The sequence below is a fragment of the Sturnira hondurensis genome, unplaced genomic scaffold (assembly GCF_014824575.4).
Source record: "Sturnira hondurensis isolate 20B ecotype Veracruz unplaced genomic scaffold, ASM1482457v3 Scaffold0008196, whole genome shotgun sequence".
In the NCBI taxonomy this organism is placed as follows: Eukaryota; Metazoa; Chordata; class Mammalia; order Chiroptera; family Phyllostomidae; genus Sturnira; species Sturnira hondurensis.
Window position 1 is genome coordinate 22,248,249 of NW_028080827.1, and position 23,370 is coordinate 22,271,618.

The following is a 23,370-nucleotide window of genomic DNA, read 5'->3' on the forward strand; positions in this document are numbered from 1 at the left end:
GAAGGCAGGTGAAGACAGAAAACGCAGAGATGCTCAGGAACATCGATGTGGGAGGAAGGGCTGACTCACTGCCTCCTGTGAGAGAAAACACTCTGAAGGCACCGGCTCAATCCTAGATTTTATCCTGCCAGACCAAACGTCAGCGAAGTGACATAAACGCTGGATGAAGTGCTACCCATAAGTACCCTGCTACGTCATCACACACATGTGGGGCAGGTCTGCAACAAAGGTTCGCTTCAGCCCACCCAGGGGATGGAGCGCACAGCAAAACTATAAAAATCCCTTCTGTGTGTTGGCCTGGAAGACTAGGCCAAGTTATGGCCTCAGCAGTGAGGCTCAGGACTCTGAAGTCACCATCTGGAGTCAGGCTCATAAATGCTACTTCTTAGCTGTCACCAGGCTCAACCAGCCACTGTCTGTGTCCTCATCCCATTACCTCGGTCCCAGCACTGTACAACTCTATGGTGCGTCCTTCACGTTTGTGGTCACCATAAATCTGCCTATTTATTATGACAGTTTTCTCGCAGGGGACTGTGCAGGTTTTAATCAAAGGGCAGCAAAAAGATCGTGTGGACTAGGGGCAGACCTGCCTCTCCCAAACCCACACAAACACCCATCACAGCCTAGAGGAGACATGGAACACATGCTTACATTACCTAAGCTCTTAGTAACTAAAATGCAGTGACGTCACCAGAAGTCTAGTCTGGGTCCCTAGATACTGCACTGCTGTTACTAAGACGACAGACAACCTTAAATAAAGAAAAACATGAATAAAATGTGAGACCCCGTAAGAACAAAAGTCATGTTCCAGCAGCAGTCACCTACAGAATTTCTGTTAGTTTGGAAGACTTCGAGACAGCAATAAAGGCAATAGCCTCCCTCCCAGGCTCCCTGTGGGCTGCCAGAGGGCTCTGGAGAGACAGAGGTTAAGGATAAACGTCCTGGGGGTGGTCACCATATGCACAAAGGCGGACACTCAGTCCAGTGTTCATGCATATGACACCAATCTGGAGCCCCTCGGAAGGAGCGGTGAGGAACTGGATCACCAGTGAGGATCCGAAATGAGTTCCCATCTGTGCTTTGTCTAAATAGGTCACACTGAATGGCTCCTTGTGGCCACAAAATGTTAATGATTTCTCCCCAGTTTCAAACATTGGACTACATTTTTGATGTTCTTTTAAAAGTAGGGTTTACTAGGTATAATTCATACAGAGTAAATGTCATTCTTTTGGTGCATAATTTTATGAGTTGAAAAAATTCATGAAATCTGTAACTACCACGACAGTCGAGATATTAAATGGTTTCATCACCCCCAAATTCCCCCACACCCCTTTATGATCAATCCCCGACCTGATAGAACTGGACTGTATTTAATACAAAGGTTAACACTGTTTAAACTTCCCCTTAGATATTTACTATATTGCATTCATTGTAAGATACAACGGCACCCTGATTTGAACACTGAAACTGGGACGTGTCCTGCATATCATCTGTGGCACTTAACCCTAATTGGTAACACTTTTTCTTCTTAGAGATACATAATGTGTTTTATCATCTATGGCACCCTTTTTAAAAAAAATCAATAAAGTATATTAAAGTCATAACATTTGAATGCTTACTAGGGGTTAAGCGTTCTACCAAGCCCTGAAAATACAAAAGTGAATCAAATGGTTCTCCAGGAACTATCGCTTAAGGGAAGGAGATAAACAGTTACACAACGTAATCAGGTCTACAGTGGGGGGGTATCTGTCACTAGAACTACACGAAATTATCTCTAGATTGGCCACCATTCTTCTTTCAGGCAAAATCCACCCCCCAATTCGTACCCCACCATGTACACAGGAAACAAGGATGAATAAGTATTGTTTAGCTTCACTGCTCATCCCAGGAATGAGTTACTGCCACAGCATCTGACATATCGCCTAGGAACAATGCAATTATTTCCCCATAACTCACTGCTGTCGTCGGGAAGTCTCATTTTAGTGTTCAACAGCTGCAAGGCTTTTATGATAATATCAAAAGGCAAGTCACTGAAAATAACTGCTTAATCTGTGAAACGCAGATGCCCCAAATCTTTCGGAGACATGCTTCGAGGTCCCCAAATTCTTCCCTGCACAACTTTGAAAGGGCAATGCAAAGAAGACAAGTTAGTGTCCTTACCTGGTTCTTGAAAGTGTTCTTCATTTGATAGAGTTCTGGACAAGATAAGTATTAATGCTTCTTTAAATTGATCAAAATGCACCTACAAAAAGCAATTGAAATAAATTCAAAATACTTTCCACAGTCTTAAGGTACCAAACCCATCTATACACCAGGTACCAGATCAGTTGTTAGCATCCTGAGAGCCTTGAAGTACATCACAACCTGCTTCCGTTCCCTTTTCTTCTTCATTTCTCCAAAGCACTAAAGGCAAATGGACTGATTATTTCTGACAGCAGTGTCATAAATGCTAATCTCAATATTAATATTTATTCAACCCTGGGGGGAAAAGCTATACAGCAAAACCTTCTTTATAAACACAAAGATGAGTTTTGAACTCTTAACTCCTTTTATTTTCCTGAACAAAACCAGAAGAGAAAGATGTTAGGTTTAAATACTAGAAAAAACTTCCCAAGTAAATGACCCTTGGTAATGATGCCCCAAAGATGCTCTCATCTCTTCAGATATTCCAGAAAGAAGTCATCTTTTGAGGATGACTTGAATACAGTCTTGCCTGTGGCAGGTATACATAATATTTATTTCCCTAAGGCCTCTGTGATTCTAAAAACAAGCAGAAATCAATAGCAAACACAAAGGATAAAAGGACCTTGGAAAGCATTTTCCTGAATTCTTAAAACCACAGTTACTTTGACTGCAGTAGGAAAGGACTTGAGCTTTACTTAAGTAAATACTGAGAATTGAGCTATCACTTTGGTTAAGGGGGTAAAATGGTTTTCTGCGTGGCCGAGTATGCTCTTCCAAAATGTACATTGTGTGATCTCACCACGGGGCAGAAGAGGGAGATGGTATTTCTTCTCACCATCATTCTGGCTCAATAATGGGGCAACTATTTACATAGAAGCCCATATGTAAACACAAAGTAAATCTGTAATTTGTGCTGTTATGAGTCTCTTTGGATACCATTACAAAACAGTATGTAGAAGTTTTAAATATAGGTAACAGATAAAAAAACAATTTCAAATTAAAATGGGAAAAGCAACAAACCTCAATAGTTATCTAAACAATGGAAGAAAAATCATATACTGTCTTATCCATGCAAATGAAAGGAGAGGAATCCACTGAGATTCCTGTCATAAAATTTTATGTACTCGTAATTTACCAGACTCTCCCAAAGTACATGTGATTTCCCTACCACATTAGTTGTGTTTAATTGGAATGACATTCCAAAAGCATATTTCTTTAGATCGTGCACACTAACAATCAGCATAATCTACAGAGCCAGAGCAGAAATCTGTCAAGGGAGCCAGGGCCACACGATGAATGAAAGGGTTAAAAGACTAGAAACTGTAAGCTCTGCTAATTAGGTTTCACAGGTGCCAAATGGCTGCGAAGCCTGGGGAAGGGAGGAGGGGCAGGCCCTGCTGTGTCCCAGAGTCTGAGGTGGGCTTCAGGCCCTGCGGCATCCCAGCTCCAGTTCCCAGGGACAAGCGCCTCTTCCCAGGCAGCCAGTCCTTCCACAGACATCACTTACGCAAGGGCTCTCCTGCTCAGGGGCACTGCCAGGTACTTACCACTTCCTGCCAGAATCACGCCTCCCTCTGGAGTAGGGGGTGGGGGTGGTGGGTGAGGGCGGGGAGTAGAAAGGTTAGGACCACAAGCTCTGGTTCTGACCCTGGTTCGGCCACTCACTGCCTTCTGTGAGTTGGCTAAATTACTAAACCTATCAGAGGTTCAGTTTGCTTATCTGTAAAAATGGGAATATCTAACATATCTAAAATATCTAACTAATATTTATGATTCACTCATCAAACACTGAGCAGCTGCCATACACCAGGCACTGTCCTAGGCCCTGGTGAGACAGCAGAGAATGAGTGACAAAGACCTCTGCTGCCAGGGAGCACAAGTTCTCAGGAGAAGTCACAGGGAATCGGGCAGGTACTGTGCAAAGAGCATGGCAAGTCTTTTGTTATTTATAATATATCCCTGATCACTGAGTTAGGGATAAAATTAGTTTGGTCAAGCATTTAGAACTTTCTGGGACTTATTAGGTACTCGGCAAGTGGAAGTTAACACTACTAACAGGTATAGTAACTGGGGTGACTATAGTCTCCACCACTTTTACAGAGAAACAGGGCCACATTCTCAAGCAAAGCAACTGGCCAGGGGAGTAACCAAGGTAGGGGAGTGGGGGTGTGGGGTGGCAGCAGGGAAGCCCAGAGCCTGCCTTGCCCCCAGGTCTGTGCAGTCGTCCAGCATGGGGAGAACGATCCAGGCTGCTGTGTTTAGGGCCCTCCAACTGGGTTTCTCCTCTGCCTTTTCCCCTTCTGTCTTAAGGTACTAATGGAGCTGGCCTGAATAAAACCCAAGTCTCTTGTTGCCATAGTTATGAATTGAACCGAAAGAGGCTCCTGTTTCAAAAAGGTGGGGTTTGCTTGTGACGTTCAAAATTCTTTAAAGTTGTCTCCAGGGTCTCTGCTGGGGCTTGGAAAGACAGAAGTTTCGATAGTGGTAACTGGAAAGAGCCCTTCCGAATTCTGTCCCAGCAGTTCAGTTCAGTGAGTGTTAGCCATGGAAATCACTCAGGGGTCTCTGAACCTCAGTTTTACTCCCTCTGAAAAATGGCAAAAATAGCTGTAATCTGGAAGTGAATTCTAATCATCTCCCAAGGCTTTATTATACCATATTTTAAGGGACACTTAGGCCTCACACAAACACCCCAACTTCTGGGACATTAGCACCCTCATTTACATGAAGGTCGCTTATCTCTCAGCCTTGGTTGGGAAACACGCCAGTGGCGTCCAAAGTTGGGGACAGAGTCACGATGCCCACACGGTCTTCTCATAGAAAATGCCATAGAGCCAACTCAGAAGCTTCATTCTCACTGGACCTGATGTATTTTAAACTTCGTTATGTTGCTTCCCAACCCGCCACAGATTAGAAGCAGTAAATAAAAGACAGGGCGCTCCATGGCAAGTCCAAGAAATAACTATTGACATATTGGGAGGAGGAGAGACTATCTGCTAACTAACACAAACAAAGTACAAATTTTTTGTACTTGAACAAACTATTTTTAAAAACTATATAAATTACATAAAAAGGGCACGTGCCCTCAAAAACCTAACAGGCTGAGATTATTTAGTGTTGGGGCAAGGACGCATGTGCTGCTAAATAAATCCTGAGGATATTACTCCTACAGAAGAATAAGTGATAGACCAAAAAGATTCATATGATCAAGAAAAATCTAGCCCTGGCTGGCGTAGCTCAGTGGATTGAGCGCAGGCCTGTGAACCAGATGATCTTGGTTCGATTCCCAGTCAGGGCACATGCTTGGCATGCAGGCCAGTCTCCAGTACAGGGCTTGTGAGAGGCAACCACACATTGATGTTTCTTTCCTTCTCTATCTCCTTCCTTTCCCTTCTCTCTAAAAATAAATAAATAAAATCTTTTTTAAAAGACGTACATAACCTCTGCCCTCAAGGGGCTTACCAGATATACCCTAGACACCAGGGTGTGGGAGGGTGGAGAAGGGAAGAAAAGAAAGAAGTTTACTAGTAACTACAAGGTAGAATCTGGTGTGTTCTGAGAGGGACAAAAACAAGCTGGTGGGGGGTGGGGGGGCCTCTGAGCAAATCCCACCTGGCCAGCAGGGAGGAAAATAGGGACGTTTGGCAACATCTGAGTTCTCCAAGACACATTCACAGGCAGAGCTTACAGTTTTATAATGTATTAAATTGGCCATATTTTAGAAGAAAAGGGTCTATAAAATACTCACCATGATTATTAACTCAGAGGTTCTTCATAATTCAACAATGTCTACCTAGGTGACCCCGTCTTCCCCCACCAAAAAAAAATCTAAAAATGGAAAAATGCAACCTGGCAAACTGATCCAAACCACTGGAGCAGTGGCAGAAGGCAGACTGGGTCAAAGGGGTCCATTATATGGTAACAGATGGAAATGGGCTTTTGGTGCTGAGCATGTTTCAGTGCACAGAGATAGTGAATTATAATGTTGCACACCTGAAATTTATATAATATTATTAACCAATGTTACCTCAAGTAAAAAATATTGGAACAGCTTTAATTCTTAAATTGATCTTTATTTTTCTTCTTGCAAGGGTATTTAGACACTGGACCCTGCACTTTCAACAGCAGAAAATCCTGTATCTTTGAAGAAGATAGTTCTCTAAGGGAGGCAGGTGACTGCTACTTTCCATCCACGCTCATGAATACTGATGTGGCAGAAAAGCCCCTTAGGGGACAACCCAGAACCAAAATGTTAATAAATGCTCTCTATTGTGAAGAAACACGCATCAGCAGGCTCACTAAATTCAGTAGCTGGAATTTTTAAATACCATCTTTTGTCTTCCAAGGGAGTTTTGCTATTGAATTATGTTAAAATTTAGAAATCATCCCAAATATACAATGCAATTAAATCTCACAAAGTAACAAGCTCCCAAGCTATGCATCCCGGGGCTGCTACCTCCTCATTTGAATAATAATTGCTGCCATTCATTTTACAAGCATCCTATACCTTGTATGCCTCAAAGGGCAGTTTGCAGCAATGGGAAAATTACACGGCTGACTGAAAACACACATGACATTTAAACCAAATTAACAGGATGACCAGTCAAGTCTGATTTTTTTGTCATGTGTCATTACCGCTTAACAGAAATTTACCTCATCACTTTTGCTCTCCAAATTTCATAGGGATGCTTTTTTAGAAACACGATTTGCATTTCTGAAAGAAGAATTGAAGCACCACTGAAACAAGAAATAAATGATATTTTAAACCACACACACAAACTGCAACAGGAAGTAAAATAAGGAACTTAACGTTGCATAAAATACTCTTGTGCAATCTTGGAGACCAAATGCAGTTTCCACAGGTGTGCAGGTGGCACTTCAAACAGACCCAAAGCAAGAGAACTCAAGCTAGCGTTCAACAAAGCGCGCTTGTCAAACAAGGCAAAGGCCCATGTGACCATCTTCATAGGAGGGAGGTTTGTATCTAGTGATACAAATGGAAGTCAGTGACAGAACATTCAAAACACTGTCAGTTGAAATGGGTATAGAAATACGGACTCCTCAGGAGGTCAGTGTAGAGGAACATACTGTTTCCAGCATTATGCAAAGAGAAATGACATAAACAAAAAGACAGAGTTTCAAATGAAAGACATAGTTGTAAAATGTTATATTCCAAATAAAGCATTCCAGTTATGGTAGCTTAGTAAGTCATTTCCTGCAGACAGTGTGGGGAGAGGCAAAGGCCATCTGAAAAGGCAAGTTTTAAACCCCCAGAGCAGCTGTGTGAAGTTGTTCTCCAAGACTGACCCAAGGAGCCCTGCCTTTGGACGGCAACAGATGAAACCACCACCACATGAATTTCTAGCAAATCCAAACTCTGTTCTAAAGAGATTCCTCAGAAAAATCATCGCTGGAAACTCATTATTTAGCGAAGACCCATTCTAGGGGTGTGGGAGAAGGAAGGAGATAGAGAACACAGTAGTTAACTGTGTGCCTGGCTGTAGGATGTCTTCAATACACACAGTCTAAGTCAGCCTTCATCACAATCTTACAATGAGGGTATTATTTTTCTCACTATACATATTACCTCTGAAAACTAAAGATAATATGCCCATATGGCTAAAATGTGGCAAGATCAGTGTACATATCCAGGTGTGAATCAATACACTATCTTGATGTCATGGTGGAGATGGGGATCGGTTGAAGGGGGATAGAGAATGAGATTCATCTTTGCACCTTTGGAGTCTCAGGAGGCTGTGAAGACATGCACTCACCCTCGAGGTCTGGGAAATCTGCGCTTCCCTCCTGCTGCTGCTGCGCGTGAGTTGCCTGATCTCAGACATATCACTATACTTTCCCAAGTTCTGGATTCCAAGTTTCTCTGTCATATGGATGAACATTTAAATCCAAAAACCTGTGATGGCCCTGGCTGCTGTAGCTCAGTGGATTGAGCACAGGCCTGCGAACCACACGATCGTGGTTCGATTCCCAGTCAGGGCACATGCCTGGGTTGCAGGCCAGTTCCCAGAAGGGGGCTCACAAGAGGCAACCATACATTGATATTTCTCCCCTTCTCTTCCTCTCTAAAAAGATAAATAAATAAAAATCTTAAAAAATAAATAAGTAAATAAATAAATAAAAACCTGTGATGAACACTGAAGAACTTTAAGTCTCCTCATCCAGACAAGATGACTCATAAAAGTATCAGTGGAATACTATGGGAATTTAATGAGCATCGCTGACCATATTTTCTCTGGTGAAAGAGATGACCATCACTGAAATAAAGTAGGTAGACAAGAACAGCTTTTAATACTTGTTCCCAACTCTTGCTGAGAGCAAAAGGCCTTCCCAAGAGCTCTCCCCTATGCCCTTGCTTTTGTCAGACTAAGTATCTCTGAGAGATTCAAGATTCACGGTATGCAAAACCAAAGTTAATTCTGCAATGAATTTGACAAGAAAATGTTAATACAGAATGGAAACAAGTCTTGTAGCCTCTGACTCAGAATGTCTTCTTGTTTATAAATGGGAACCAGAGATCCTTAGGAGTTTAATTCAACCCCAGATGAAATTGCTGTAAAGGAAGGGAGTGATGGAGAGGGATCCAGAGTCACAAGACCAACACAGGAATCAGAAAATATTGTTCACCCTTTTGGGTTACTCATTGGTGGTTAAACAGTAAGGTACAGAGAAGGATCAGACGTTTAAGAGATGCAACGAGAAATGTTTCCACCATTCCCCCTAATGAGTTCAAAAAGGCTCGGATCAATACTATGAAATGGGAGCGTGAACATGCGGTAGTTATAACTAGGCACTATTGGACAATCAAGCATAATTTTGCACATAGAGAACAAGTCCAAATAATCACCACCAGAAAGTGCTTCTGTGTTTCTGACCTACTTTTCAAATGGTTAAAACGTGTACATGAAAGAAATCTTTAAAAGCTTTTAATGGATTAGAAAAAAACAAACAAGCAATCCTCCTAAAGATTTGTAAATTAATCTTGACATTTATAAAATAATGAAAGGTGGGAAAGCTGAGCTAAAGTATGTATTTGTACGGCTATCAAATTTTAACACTAAGAAATCTTGAAGTGCCTTTGATGACCAAGGTCTTCCTACCTATGGAACTCTTTGTAAGCCAATGATGAGTTCTGCTTCCAGGTGGCCTGTTCTGATTCTATACAGTGCCAAGGGCATGGGGCCCCTCAGGATCCAGATTCATATTAAAGACTTTAGCAAGGAAATGCATCAGAACCCCAGGGGGCTGTTCTGTCTCAAGCTCGGATATTCCATCATGAAAGGAAAGTGTATTTTTTAAACAGGATCTAACCAAAGGCTTCAGTAAAACCAAGGTACATGTTCATATTTATGTCCAGATTTTTAATAAAAAGGTAGAGAGGCATATGGAAACACACCAGTTAAAAGACACAAACCAGGAAGCACCTACAATGGGTATCAAATGCTTGGATGAAAACTTTGTTCAACGCAAGCGTTAATGTGGTTCCCTTTTCTAAATGTTTGTAGTCTTTGCTCCCAGTACTACTCACCTGTCAGGTACATGACATGACCAGACTATAAACTCTTCAGTGTCTTGAGCAGTCCCTTGTCTTAGGGTCTCACCCACCTGACATCTGCTTAACTGTGACAAAAATATGAATGGAGCTCTTTTGATAAGCTAATAGGAAACACCTACCAGCAATGTCCTCTCTCCTTCAAACTGGAGAGTCACACTCTGTAGGCATTTCAAGCAGACACACACACAGGGTGGGGCAAAAGTAGGTTTACAGTTGTTTATATGGAAAATAATCCAGGAATTAATAAATAATAATACAATAAACTGGGTTTTGTGTACTCACAATTGTAAACCTCCTGTGGCCCCACCCTATAAAACCCCTGTGCTCAGGGGACTATGGCTTCAAGTTATAAAGCAAGATCAAGCAGATGAACTGAAACATAATTTGGGGGTAAGCTGTCTATTAGTAAAATGCATGAAAATGGCAAGTCAATTTGTTACTCTCCTTAACAGCTGTCAAAAGAAACATTAGGCTTTAAGAAAGAAAGCAGCCCTGGCTGGTGTAGCTCAGTGGATTGAGCACGGGCCTGTGAACCACACGATCGAGGTTCGATTCCCAGTCAGGGCACATGCCTGGGTTGCAGGCCAGTTCCTTGCAGGCTAACTACCAGCAGGGAATGAACAAAAGGCAACCATACATTGATGTTTCTCTCCCTCTCTCCTTCCCTTCCCCTCTAAAGGTAAATAAATAAAATTTAAAAAAAAAAAAAAAGAAAGCAAAAAGTTATTAAAGATGGATTTTAAAATAAAAATAAGCAGATGATATTCATGTTCTTAGCTGATGGGGAGAGTGTTTTTTTATCTGTTTTCAAGGAAAGATGATTAATTGAGCCCAATTCCAATAAAGGTAAACTTACAAGTTTCGTTTTATTTAAAAGTTTCATTTTATGTAAAAGTTAGACTTGCTAAGATTTAAAGGGTAAAGTTAAAACCATAAGCGGCCTGGGAGCCAACAGATACGAATGCATCCAAAAAGCAACTTGACAGAAAACTGTGCTTTATGACAAACACAAGACCAGTAGAACGCCTGACATACAGGACACAGAACAATGCATATTTGTAAAATTAACGAATAGATGACTAGATTTAGATTTGTCATGCTACTATCTCTTTCTCTGGTTTCATTAAACCAGACTCCTAACCCTGTAAATTTTCTAAAAATAATACCTAAAGAGAAAAAAGATGCCCTGGCTGGAGTGGCTCAGTGGAATGAACGCCAGCCTGAGAACCAAAAGGTCACTGGTTCGATTCCCAGTCAGGGCACATGCCTGGGTTGTGGGCCAGGTCCCCAGGAGGGGGCGCACAACAAGCAACCACACATTGATGTTTCTCTCCCTCTCTTTTTCCCCTCCCTTTTCTCTCCCTTCCCCTCTGTCTAAAAATAAATAAATAAAATCTTAAAAAAAGAGAAAAAGATGACTGGCATTAAAAACTTATTTTACAACTTGTGACCCTTCTCAATATACCAAGAAGGTGACAGCACTTGGATTGCTTCTATGGATTCTAAGGATTTTTCTTCCTCTATAATTTAAAATGACAGACCATATAGGGTGTCTTAACAGCATATGGCCAAGTTTATGAAATCATCTGAGAATAATTCAATTTCATTAAAAAATGCAAGTTTAACAGTAATGCATTAATTCATGCCAACCCGACTCTCAAGACAATCACCAGGGACGCCCACATGAAACCAATATGCAGACATCTATTTAACTTGTATCACAGGCTCCCTAAGCAAATATCACACTACAGACCACTCAGGTATGCCTTACTCACGGGCAAATAGCAAACATTTTAAAAAGCAAGCTGGAAGTGTCAAGTCATTAACAAATCAATCGATAACTGCTCCCTGCTTAGGCTTGCCAACCGAGGGCAGAGATGTGCAATATCTGGAGAGCAAACTGCTAACCGGCTGCAAGGTGTGATCTGATCTGCTTGCAGCAGAGGCTTCCGTGTTTACACTGACTCCTCAAGGAAACCTTACATTCTATTATGTCTCCTCCAGCTTCAACAAGCACAAAAAGGAATCCATTCCCTCATACTATTCCTTAGATACCAAAAAGTCTGAGATCTCCAAGGACCACGGTGGGAAGCACTACTCTTTTGCCTCCTCAAAGTGTCTAGGATTGAGGCAGAATGAAACGAAATGCCTGAGTGCATTACGTGATGAGGAGCAAATGGCTTAATTCTCAAATCTCCCATTTCTACTGTTTTCAGAGCAAAATTTTTAGCATTTGGGGGGCACACATGTATTCACAAGTAGCCAACTCCTCCAAAGTGACCACGGATGATCCCAGTTTTGCAAACAGTTACTTAAACTTTAAGTGTGAGCCCTACTAATCACCACACTCATGGTGCCCAGCCCCTGAGAATGTCATTCTCTGTGCACAGCAGTATCAGGGCGGTCACTACTTCTGTCTGCCTCATCTCACAGAGAGCCAATACATCACATGGTATACGAGGGCACTTACCCAACTTGTCAGCTAAGACACAATGAAAATGAAGAGAAGTAAAAACAGTTCTCCTTCCTCAATTTACACCACGTGACAAAAACTTCTGTCTACAAAGTGTCAGCAATGACAGCAACAGGCTAAAAAAGTATTGCCCATTTTCTCCTCTCATCCATTAAAAAAAAAAATCAACAGCAAGACTCAACCCAAAGCCATACAAATGATGCTCTGAATTATGAGAATGGAATGCAATCTCAGGTCGGGATGAATCAAACACCCTTTCCACTAACTGAGAGAGGTGGGGGGGGAAGAAACCTCTTACTCATCTCTGTGACTTGCTCTGTGGGGAGAACATGACCATTTGTTGTCAAACGCAGAAGTTAACATCAGCACACACACATCTCTGCTGGAAGCAAGTCGTGCTGGGTTTTAAATGAGCCTGCGCTGCATTTACTTACCCTCCTGTTTCACTTCCTGGGTGAAGAGTTTAATTAATACTTCACCCCAGGAACAATTCACAGAAGAAATAGCTTTATTGGGAGTGAAAGTCATAACAGTAATCTGCTTTTCCTGTGAATGGCCGTCTCCATACTGCATTTCCCTTCTCCTCAGTGGAAATCTCTCAGCTCCCTGCTGTCTCAGTGATGAAAGTGGAGTCCATAAAATGCTCCACAAAGAGCAAGAAAAAACTGGGAAACATTCCTGTCAACTCTTCTTCTGTCTTTATCTAAGATGCTCAGTGCACACCTTCCCAGAGCGCAGAGGGCAGCAGCCCGCCATCGCCTGAGCAAACTGCACTGCCACACCATGCCCATTATAGTCCGTCTGTTTCTCAGGTTAAGAGCTAAGGGCACAGACAGCCAGGATGTTAGAAACAAGTAGCAAGAGGTGTGGTTTGCCCCACCCCCAGCACCCGGACAGAAACTGCACCCACTTCCCACTGCCGGTGCTCTTCCCCAGCCTTACCCTGCCCAAGAGGTTGTCCTGAAGCAGCGTCTCTTGCAGCACTGGGGCCACCTCCTCCAAGCTCAACATGTGGCAAAGGTCGGTGAGTTCCTCCTGTCCCAGGGACCCAGTGCCCGTTGTGTCAAAACTGTCGAACAGCTCCTTGAGTCGGGCCTCATGCTGGTCCTGCTCCACCTCATCCATCCCATAGCCCACAGTGTTCACCTGTGCGGGACAGAGACAAGGACAGGTTGGGGAAGCCCCTGGAACCCTTATGCTGCCACCCCTCAGCACACTACCCCTACCCTCTGCACACCCTGGTCCCCTTGTGCCAGTTGATCTGAACTTTGATGAGGGCCAGCAGGAGAGGTAACGCTGCACACCCACCAGCAAGACCACGGGTCTCTCCGGGACCCAGCGCTGGCCGGAGGAACTGCCCCATGCACTCACCTGGGGGCGATGGGGAAGGGGGGGCATACCAACAAGGCCAGGTCACCACAGGCTAACACTACCAGAATGAGGGAGTCTCTCAGGCGGAGGGTGCACCTCAGGTGGGCAGCCAGTCTAACAAATTCAAGACTGAGAGCGATTCTCTATGGGCTCATCTAGCCTAGGACTTACAGACGGTGAAAGGCTACTTCCCACATCCGGTCCTTTCAAAGGAAGTAACTGCTAGCGCCAACAAACTGCAGGGCTACAGCTTCCCCCCAAGTCTGCGCGCACCAGCCAACCTGTCCAGATGCTGCAATCTGCTGGCTCGGATGAGCTGCTGTTTAGTTTCTCTTCCTGCAGCCTAGATGCTCCTCTTCGTGTTTAGCCCAGAGGGTTGCAGCAGCAGGTACACGTCTGATACAAAACCACCTCCCTGTTTACATGAGACCCAGTGCCTTTTACACGAGTTCCTCAAAAAGCAACTTAATTAACTTCGTTGCTGCAATTACAGGCGTGACAGGAAGCATATTCCCTAAAGCTCACTTTAGTCCCAAGAAGGTTTAGGTAATGCTTAGTTGCCTAGAAAAGGGAGAAAACAATACCCCAACCTATCAGACAGTGAGGTTTAAATGAGCCACAGACCATATAATCCTACAGAGTCTCAGGGGACCTCTACCATCTAGGCCACCTCACCTCTGTTCACCTGGCTACTCTGTCTTCCACCTCACTGACCCATCCAGACCGTGTGTTCTTCTTCCACTGTCCATGGGAGTGGTAAAAACATGGAGTCATCAATAACTCTTGCAATCATTTTTGCTAAAAATATGTACCATAAAATACTAGGTACATCCTACTTTAAGAATGAAGCTGGGGCCTTTTTGCTTGCACATTAATTCATTTATAACGTGTGGGGCATTCCAACCAAAGGCTGACACCTGCACCTCTGGAGGTGCCCTCACCATGATGTGATGGAAGACAAGTGCCACATGCACCCTCAAGACGGTGACCTCAGTGATCTGAAACGAGGCCCTCAGAGCCAGCCCCTGGCTATAAAAAGCAGCACCTTTTAAAAAATGTATCTTGCTAATATAATTTTTATTGTGATAAGTACCACATAACATGAAATCCACCCTATTAAAATGTGAAGTGTGCAGACAGTATCGATCTCCAGGTCTTTTTCATCTTACACGATAAGCTCTATACCCATGACACAGCAACCTCCCATTTCCCACCCACCCCCAGCTCCTGCAAATACCATTCTGCTTTTAAAAGCAGCACCGTTAAATAAAGCAAGCCCTGGGTCAGAAAACTCTAATTTAGAAGTGATGTTCTATGGAGCAGATCATTACAACATGGGAGACACGTATGTGAGTTAAGATGCTGAACACGGCCAGAACTGAAAATGAGAGCCTTCCATACAAATCAGTGATGCTCCAGGTTGTGTGGGTTTCTTTCCATAAGACAACTGTTCACAACATGAAGAGCTAAAACAGAACCACAGTCATCCCAAGGGTTTCAGCAGAAGCAGGTGGACTCAGAGGATGGATTCTGGCTCTGCCATGTAGCTCAGTTTTTACTGGGGCTGCTTGTTAACCTGGAGTGGTACCACTGTGGTCCAGGCTCCTGGTATCAAAAGGTCTCTTCTCTTAATTGTCAGTTTTTCTATTACTAAGGTGCTGCTGACTCTGGCTACCTTCCCAGAGTTGGTCTGTTGGGTTAACTAATCACCATGTAAATGTTTTCAAAATAAACTGAAAGTGCTATGTAAACATCAAGGCACTAGAAAAGAAATACTAAGGTGTTAAGCATAGCCACAAAAGTTGGGAATTTAGAAAAGGCCAAGGCTTGACTAATGAGAGTCACTCAGAGTCAGCCAGTTAATTGCGAGCTAAGATCTGCTGAGAATCTGCCAGGTGCTCCGGGATACTCCCGGTTGCCATCGTTCTCAGACTCACTCTCGGGATTTAACGGTCCCATGGGCTGTAATGCTGTAATCGGGCCAGCTTCATAAAAGCCAGACTACTGTGCTTTTGCTTGATTTTCCATATTAAAAAAAAAAACTGAAAAGTGAAAGAATTCTAACACTTCCTCTTTTAAAAACTACTTTGAAGATTGGGGGTTTGTCCGTCTACACCAGTGAACTAGAGCCATAAAACTCACCATGTACTGAGAAGTCCTGGTCTTACCCATGGCTCTGAATGTGATAAGCTATCAAGTCCTGCTTTTTGGGAGGTCATTGGATTTTCACAAAATAAAATTCCTTTAATAAGAAAACATTCCTTTGACTAAAGGGGGGAAAACAGCCCTACCCTTAGAGAGCAAACGATGGTATGTAAGAAAACATCCAAAAGATGTTACATATGGTGACAAGTTGTCAGTAGTCTTCTGGCACAGAATGCATTTTTACTGGTTGATATTATTCCCCAAATGTTCATCAGTAATTTCACGTGCAAGAATTTTTTCTCCCCATTTGCCAGAAATTTCTTTAAAGGCAGGGTCCACAACTTCAATTTCTTTTATAGCTCCCCAAATGCATCGTATTGGGGGAGATGTATTCTTCACACCACGGTGCAGTAAACATGGACTGAGTATAGGGAGATTTGAGTGGAAACTTCACCTGAATAACTATAGAAATAAATGAGCATACGAAGAGTTTGAAATGCCTACTTCTTCTGAAACACACCTCTACTCCCATCCAACTCTTTTTAAAGGGCATGTTCAGTCTTAGACATAACCAAGCAGAAGCAGAAAGGCAGCACCCACTGCCAAATGGCTGTGTGAAGTTTGGTTCAAGGGTTTAGTAAGTGAGGCAACGGATTCTCACACTTGAGCTACATTGGTTTCTCATGGGATGTGACTTTGGAGGATAGTCTACTAACACTGACCCCCTCATTTATAGAATGGGAAAAATAATGCCCATCTGGAAGGGGTGTCCTGAGGGTTAAATATGGTAAGCAACTGAGAGTAGTTAATCCCAAAGAAAGCTAATACCAGAGGGGAATTGAGAAAACCACCAAGAAAATACCTGTGGCTTACAAAGAAGGGAAGAACTGAAGACAAGTAACTTACACAAGTCAGTCAGTCACAGATCTGCCTTTAAAGAAACACAGCAGGAGCCCTGGCTGGTGTGGTTCAGTGGATTGAGCATGGGCCTGCAAACCAAAGGGTTGCCAGTTCGATTCCCAGTCAGGGCACATGCCTGGGTTGCAGGCTAGGTCCCCAGTGTGGGCCGTGTGAGAGGCAACCACACATTGATGTTTCTCTCCCTCCCTTTCCCTCTCTCTAAATAAATAAATTAAATTAAAAAGAAAAAAAGAAACACAGTAGGTAATACTCAATGTTTCCTCAATCTTTATTTTATTTAGTATTTTATTTAGTATTTTATTTATTTATTTTTAGAGAGGGGAGAAGGGAGGGAGAAAGAGAGGGAGAGAAACATCAACATATGGCTGCCTCTCAAGGGCCCCTTACTGAGGACCTGGTCTGCAATCCTGACTGGGACCTTGTCTGCCCTGACTGGGAATCAAACCTGCGGCCCTTTAGTTTGCAGGCCAGCGCTCAATCCACTGAGCAACAGCAGCCAGGGCTGTTTCTTCGATCTTTAAAGGCAGAGTATTGATAAATTTAATGTGAAACAAAAGCAAAAAGGCTAAAATATAGTTGGGAGCTCAGAAAAAAAACCACTTTCTTTTAACTTCCTGATCATTTACTGTAAGTCTGGCCTTTGTGGAGTACTTTGCCTATACGACCTCATTTAATCCTCCTAATACTTTAAAGTAGATCTCACATTCCTCACATTCCCATTTAAGAGGCAGAAATCAGGGGTTGGCAGAAGTCTACAATTTGTCCAAAGCTACAAGCACTCTCAGGGTGAGGCCAGGACTGGAACCCTGGTGTGACTTGAAACAACAGTCTCTCAATCCCATACATGATAACACATGAATGGGACCACTTAAATGATACTGGCAAAGCACATGTTTCCACCTTTGTGTGATCACCAGCTAACCAGTGCCAAGTGCCAGAAGTGGTTCTGTTGCGTGGAACACTTGCTGGCCGCTGACTCTTCCAGGACATAATGGGGGGAGGGGACTCCTCCCTCCCTCCCACCCTTGACCCTTTGTTGAATAATTGTAGTCTCCAAGGCATTAGGGATACACAGAATAAGTAATTTCTTTTTAATAAAGCATCTCTGGAATATAAGGCAAGGAAGAAGTAAATGTGTATGTAAAAATGATCATGAAGAATCCCATATCTTCGAGAGTGGGCAAAGTCCAGGAAGTGAGAGTTGTTAAATTATCAGTTAAATTAATTCCCCAATAACACTTAGCTGCATCTAATCTGTGCAGTCCCACGCTTTGCAGAGTCAAAGCCTGGCTAACGCCCACCCGTAACAGGAACCTTACCCAGAGATGAAGGAAGTCAGGTTTGGAATCATAAATCTTTCTTCAGATGGCAAAGAAGAATTCCAGTTTTATAAAGCCCACCACAAACCTGAGCCTCCTTGCAACCATCTACCTCCCCATCCTAACTGTCAGGAGCCTTGACCACTCCTCTGGGATAAAAGGGCCAGTGTGGGCAGTATTCTGGAGTTCTAACGAGGGATGGTTAAATAAGAGGCAGATGCACAGAGCCATTAATCAAAACATTTATCACCCAGTGACCACCCATAATGAGAACTACATGGAGCATTTTCCTTCCAAATAACTCGAAACAAGGCTGCCAAGACGTGCAGACCCTGACAGGGATGTCCATTACAGAGCTGTGTTATTGTGCTCCGCTCGGCAACCCTGACTGATGAAATCACAGTGCCAACTGGGACTGCAAGAGGCATAGATGGAGGTGCAGCTGGAACGATGAAGTCCCCGACACAAGGCCAACATGAAGTGGACATATGAACTTATGAACTTTCCGGCATCCAAGATGTAGAAAGGAGCTTGTAAGATCGACATCCCAGCCAAAGGGGACGTCTGTTCTGGGCCAGAGGGATTAAAGGGGGGACAAAGCCTGGCAAGGGAAAACCAAATAATAAATGAGCACAATGCCAGAGCCCCTAGCTTAGGCCTTTTATTTCCCCTCCAGATGGTCCAGCAGCTGAACAGCTATGAAGCATGTCTGCATGTCCCTCTTGGCTCAGGCGCTTTCGCTGGGTATTATAATAGATGCTTATGGATCTGTGTTCGGACATAGCTGTTGGGGGTCCACAGACCAAGCAGTGGCCACCAAGTGACTAATTTAGTTACTTTACAACTGAAGTGATAAACAGGCACAAACCCTGCTTGGGCAAAGCTTTTCTTTCACGCCTTTAGCTTTCACCGTTTGGTCAGTCAGAGCCTCATAATGCCAATGATCAAATGAAATTGTTTCTTTTTCTTCTCTCTTTTCTGAATTTTATTTTGCTGCAGATATTTTCAGTCTTACCATTTTGGACTAATTTGGTATAAAATGAAATAGGGTCAAGGATAAATTCAAGTTTAGCAAAGCTTAATAGAAAAGGCATATATCCCCACTTGTGTGTCTATATAAAATATTTCAGCTCAAAATGACTGCTGCACACACTGATGAGAAAGCCATGAGAAAAGCTTCCTCTCTGCTCAGATTTCATTTCTGCTCCAGCATCTCATTTCTAGCTGGATACCAAAAGCACACGGGCATCACCAAGAATAAAATCATGATATAAAAATGTAACACAAAAGCTTAAATGACACCACCCAGGAAACAAAGTCACATTCGATTTAAAAGAATAACAATCTTTGCTAATTACACTATAAAATTTAATTTAATGAAGAGTATCCTACTAGTATTCATTCTAAAACACAAATAAATTTAGTATTTTACTGCACTGAATGATGTAGCAAAGCCACCCTTTTGTTAAACCTAACAGCAAGGCGGATTACCCAATCATGTTGTTAGCTCAGGAGAGCTGCAGGAATAAAATCATTAGCCCAGCCCACTGTAGACTCAATAACCCTTAATCAGCTACTAAGTAACATTACAGAAGCAGAAAACCCACTGTCTGTTACTTTCTTAAAAGAGACTGCTTGTAACAACTTTCGCTTTTTGAGCCATATTAACTCAAATTCATGTAAAATGCCTGCAGCTATGAAAACAGTTCCCTGGGATCAAAGTGAAGAGTTTCACTTTTGACATCTATAAACAATAGGTTTTCTCAACTTTGTTTTTTAAGTAAGCACTAGAACACGAATCCTTTGTAATTTTTCCATCTAAAAGCTGGAATAAATGGTTAATTGCTGTTATAAATTGCCATACAGAAGCATCCTAATTTCAAACAGCTACTCATTTGCATACACCCATAATCTTTTTAAAATTCTATTTTATTTGTTAGAAGGACAAAATATCTTGCCCAAGCTTCAGTAAGTCTCTCCACAAGCCCCTGCCCAGCAGATGTAAGTTCAATAGCCAGAATTCAAACCACGTAGTTTATTGGCCTACAAATGAATTTATATTTATAAATATCAGTGTTCTGAAAAGACTTTAGGTTGTTTGAATCCCCGAAATGCTCTGGTTAAACTTGCCAACCCTTTATCAATATTAGCCTGATAAAATATATTTTCATTATCAACAGCAATAGGAAGCATCAAGATTGGTGAAATGTTAGTTTAGAAAGCCATCATGTCCAGTGACATTTAAAACAATTTACTTGACCAATATTTAACTTATGATAAGAATATTGCCCACTAAATTAAGATTGGTTGTTTAGAATTCATTGGAGTCTCTCTGTGACAGTTAATATCTTTTATAATATCTTTACGATATTAAGGATCATCACATAACTAAAATGAAAAAAAAAACATGAAAAAAAGACACCCATACCATACTGAACAACTTCATATTAAAAAAATAGATATGTGACACTTTAATGCAAAGACTGTGCCTGGGATGGCTTCCTTTCTGTTGCTCCCTATAAAGCCTTCTCCTGCCTTGCCCCATGTCCAACCCACTTGGAACATCCAGAAGTCCTACCTTTTATCTATATTGCAGCTCAGAATTCTCTCCATTAAAGATGCAGCACAGAATGAGTGGAAATAAACAAATCCGCAAAAGAAGCTCCCCAGCAGTTCACTTGACCTCCGAGAGGACACGGATAACAGCTGAAGAGCCCCCAAGAAACTGGTTCTGCAGCCAGCCTGTAATGTTACTTTCACACACTGTCTGGGGATTTTCACATCCCTCTTCAACTCCAGAGCAAGAACTGCCAGTATTCTAGGTCAGCCACCGACATGCTAGCCACTAGAGAAGATCAAGATTAAATTAAGCTGACAAGGAAAAATAATTTCCTTGCAGACTTTCCATCCTCAGGAAACAAGTAAACATATACACTCAATTTAACGTATGTATGGGAGCCAACTGAGAATTTTTGATGGTCTCGGGGGCTTAGCCCATGTGCCATGGTGGACTTGAATAGGACTCTAATCCCAAACAGCTCCCACCTCAGTCAGAAAAGACAACCATGCAATCTGTTTTCATTTCACACATTCAGTAGTTAAGTTGGACGGCAAGCCCATCTCAGGAATTCCTCAACCTTGGAGGGGATCTCTTCCAGTAAAGCAAACACAGCAGAAGATCTCCTAATGGCTAAGTTGTCCAGACGCGGGGTACACCGTAGAGCGATCTTTCCAGCCCCCATGTCACCTGCAGGCTAAGGGCAGGGCCGAGGCTAGGAAACCTCCTCTTTCTATCTCTACCTCTTTCGCCTTCACAGAACGAACTCTCAGCAGTAACCTGTTTCCACCAGCTTTGTCCTTTTGTCAGGCACGGGCCTGGTAACTGCAGAAGCCCACCCCTCGGGGCCATGGAAGCTTCTCCCCATACACCCTACACTTGCATTCTGCTTGGCCTGGCGAGCAAGGCAATAAACGAGTGGCATTTTGTTCTTTTCCCCTTCTTAGTAATAATTGCCCTGGGAAAGTCTTCCTCTATGCACTGACCCCTTTCCAAAATCCCCACTTTAAGGATAGCTCTCCCATACTCAAAACACTCCAGGCTAACACCTCGGGTTTCCCCAGACAGGTTTCTCTTCAGCCTCTCAATCACAAGGCTGCCTGGGTAGCACAAGGCAACAGAACAACTGTCCCTTCTGTTCCGTCCAGGACTCAAGTCCACTCCTAGACCAACATACAGAAGCCCCTTTCAGCTGTCGGCTGCAGGCTGGGACCACGCGGGTGGCGGAGGTGCCCAGACCTGACTGCGTAGGCGAGGTGCCGCAGAAGCAAGCAAGCGCCACTTAGGTCCCTGGCAACATGCGATGCAGATGTGCCCCTGACCCGCCTGCCCATCGCTGCCCCCCCGAAACCTCAGACACCCCGCTGTAGCGCCAGGCAGCCCGCGCTCTCTGCCCCCGCCGTCCTCGCCTACCTTGTGTCCGCCTCTCCGCTGCACCCGCACAGCCTGCCGCCTGTCTCCAGAGCTCTGCAAAGCGAAGGTGGATGCTTTGTTAGGGCGCAAGTAACGGGACAATACTTCGCAGGCGGCGCTGAGGTTCTGGGCGGGCGTCCTTCAAAAGGACGGGAACGGAGACCCGCGCGACCGTCATTTCCATATGTAAGAGGCCAGCTTTTACAAAAGCGCGACTCGATGGGGCCACGGCGCGCGTCCTCCCACCGCGGCCCGCCCCCACCGGCGCACTCCGCGCCTGCACGACCAGCCCCTCCTCCGCCTCCGAAGCCGCCCCCTCCCCGCCTGGTCCTCGGGGAGCGTCCGGACCCAGCCGCCCGCCAGGCCACCCGCTTCCTCCCGGCCGCTTCCTATTGCCGGGCCCGCGGAGACGGCTCCCGCCCTGGCCCCGAAGGAACTGCCCTGCCCGTCGGGTGCCAGGTACAGGCCAGGCGCGCAGGGCGCCACCGACGACACGGGGGCAGAGCCAGGCCTCCGCGCCCCCCCCCCAGGCCGCGGGGCGGGGGTCCCGGAAGCGGGCTGCGCGCTTACCGCGGGTCCCGGGGCTCAGGCGCCGGTCGCCGCCGCGGGGACCATGGCCGCGGGCGCACTCAGGGCTCGCACGCGCCGGCTGGGGCAGCGGGACGGCCGCGCCCAGCGCGCTCTGCTCCCGGCTGTGCCGCGGCCACCCGGAGCTTCGGACGCCGGTTAGGAAGGGCCAGGCCCGCGCGGGGAGGAGGAGCCAGGGCGGCGCCGGCTGGGGCGCGGCTCCTCCTCCCCGACCCGGGCCTCCGGGGCGGCCGGGGGCGGAGCGCCTGGCCCCTCCCGGGCCTGGCTGGGTCCGTACCCCCCACCTTGATCGGGACTGCGCCCAGGTCCCAACTGCTCGGGGTCGCGGAACCCGGAGGAGCCTGGTCCGATTTTGTCTGCTGCTGGGAAGGTCGCTGTGGAGATTTGAACTTGGAAAAGACAGGACTCCAGGGGGTGTAGGTGGTGACCAGCGCCCCAAGGTCGCTGCCGGACAGCGGCTGGCGCATCCACCATTCGTCCCCTGCCCCCTCGCCTCCCTTTTCTCCCAGACGCGCCCTGGCACACCCCGCTGCGCCCCGGACAGCCGGCGGCCACTTTTAGTTGTGGAGGAAAGGCCCCGCCTCTAGCCAGCGGTACTCGAAGGTGAGCATTTAGGCTCCTCTCTTGCCCTCGGGCGGCCCTCGATGTTTCAGCCCTTGAGCGCGCATTTCCGTTATCGGAAGGAAGGTCCAGAAGGAGGAAGGGCTCTAGACTGGACTCTGAGTCCTTTAGAGCGAGTGCAGCGCTGCTCCCAGATCTTAACTGGCTTCTGCACCTGCCCCGCACTGTCCGCAGCGGCCCCCACCCCTTATCCAGCCTTCCGCGG

The 23,370-nt window shown here is 44.8% G+C and overlaps 1 protein-coding gene across 8 annotated transcripts in view; it reads right to left on the reverse strand.

Annotated features, from left to right (window-relative positions):
- Positions 1 to 23,131, reverse strand: part of NIN (ninein) — a 93,334-nt gene extending 70,203 nt beyond the window's left edge. For 6 of the 8 annotated variants that reach the window (XM_037054280.1, XM_037054273.1, XM_037054272.1 and 3 more), the window contains exons 1-4: positions 22,829 to 23,131; positions 21,957 to 22,010; positions 13,173 to 13,376; positions 2,161 to 2,242 (exon numbers count right to left, since the gene is read on the reverse strand). In XM_037054280.1, coding sequence (XP_036910175.1) covers positions 2,161 to 2,242; positions 13,173 to 13,376; positions 21,957 to 22,010; positions 22,829 to 23,011 — 523 coding nt within the window. In that variant the 5' untranslated portion in view covers positions 23,012 to 23,131. Of the gene's footprint in view, positions 1 to 2,160; positions 2,243 to 13,172; positions 13,377 to 21,956; positions 22,011 to 22,526; positions 22,725 to 22,828 lie in introns of those variants that run through there. The other 2 variants (XM_037054276.1, XM_037054277.1) reach the window with 2 other exon arrangements.
- Between the last annotated feature and the right edge of the window lie 239 nt (positions 23,132 to 23,370).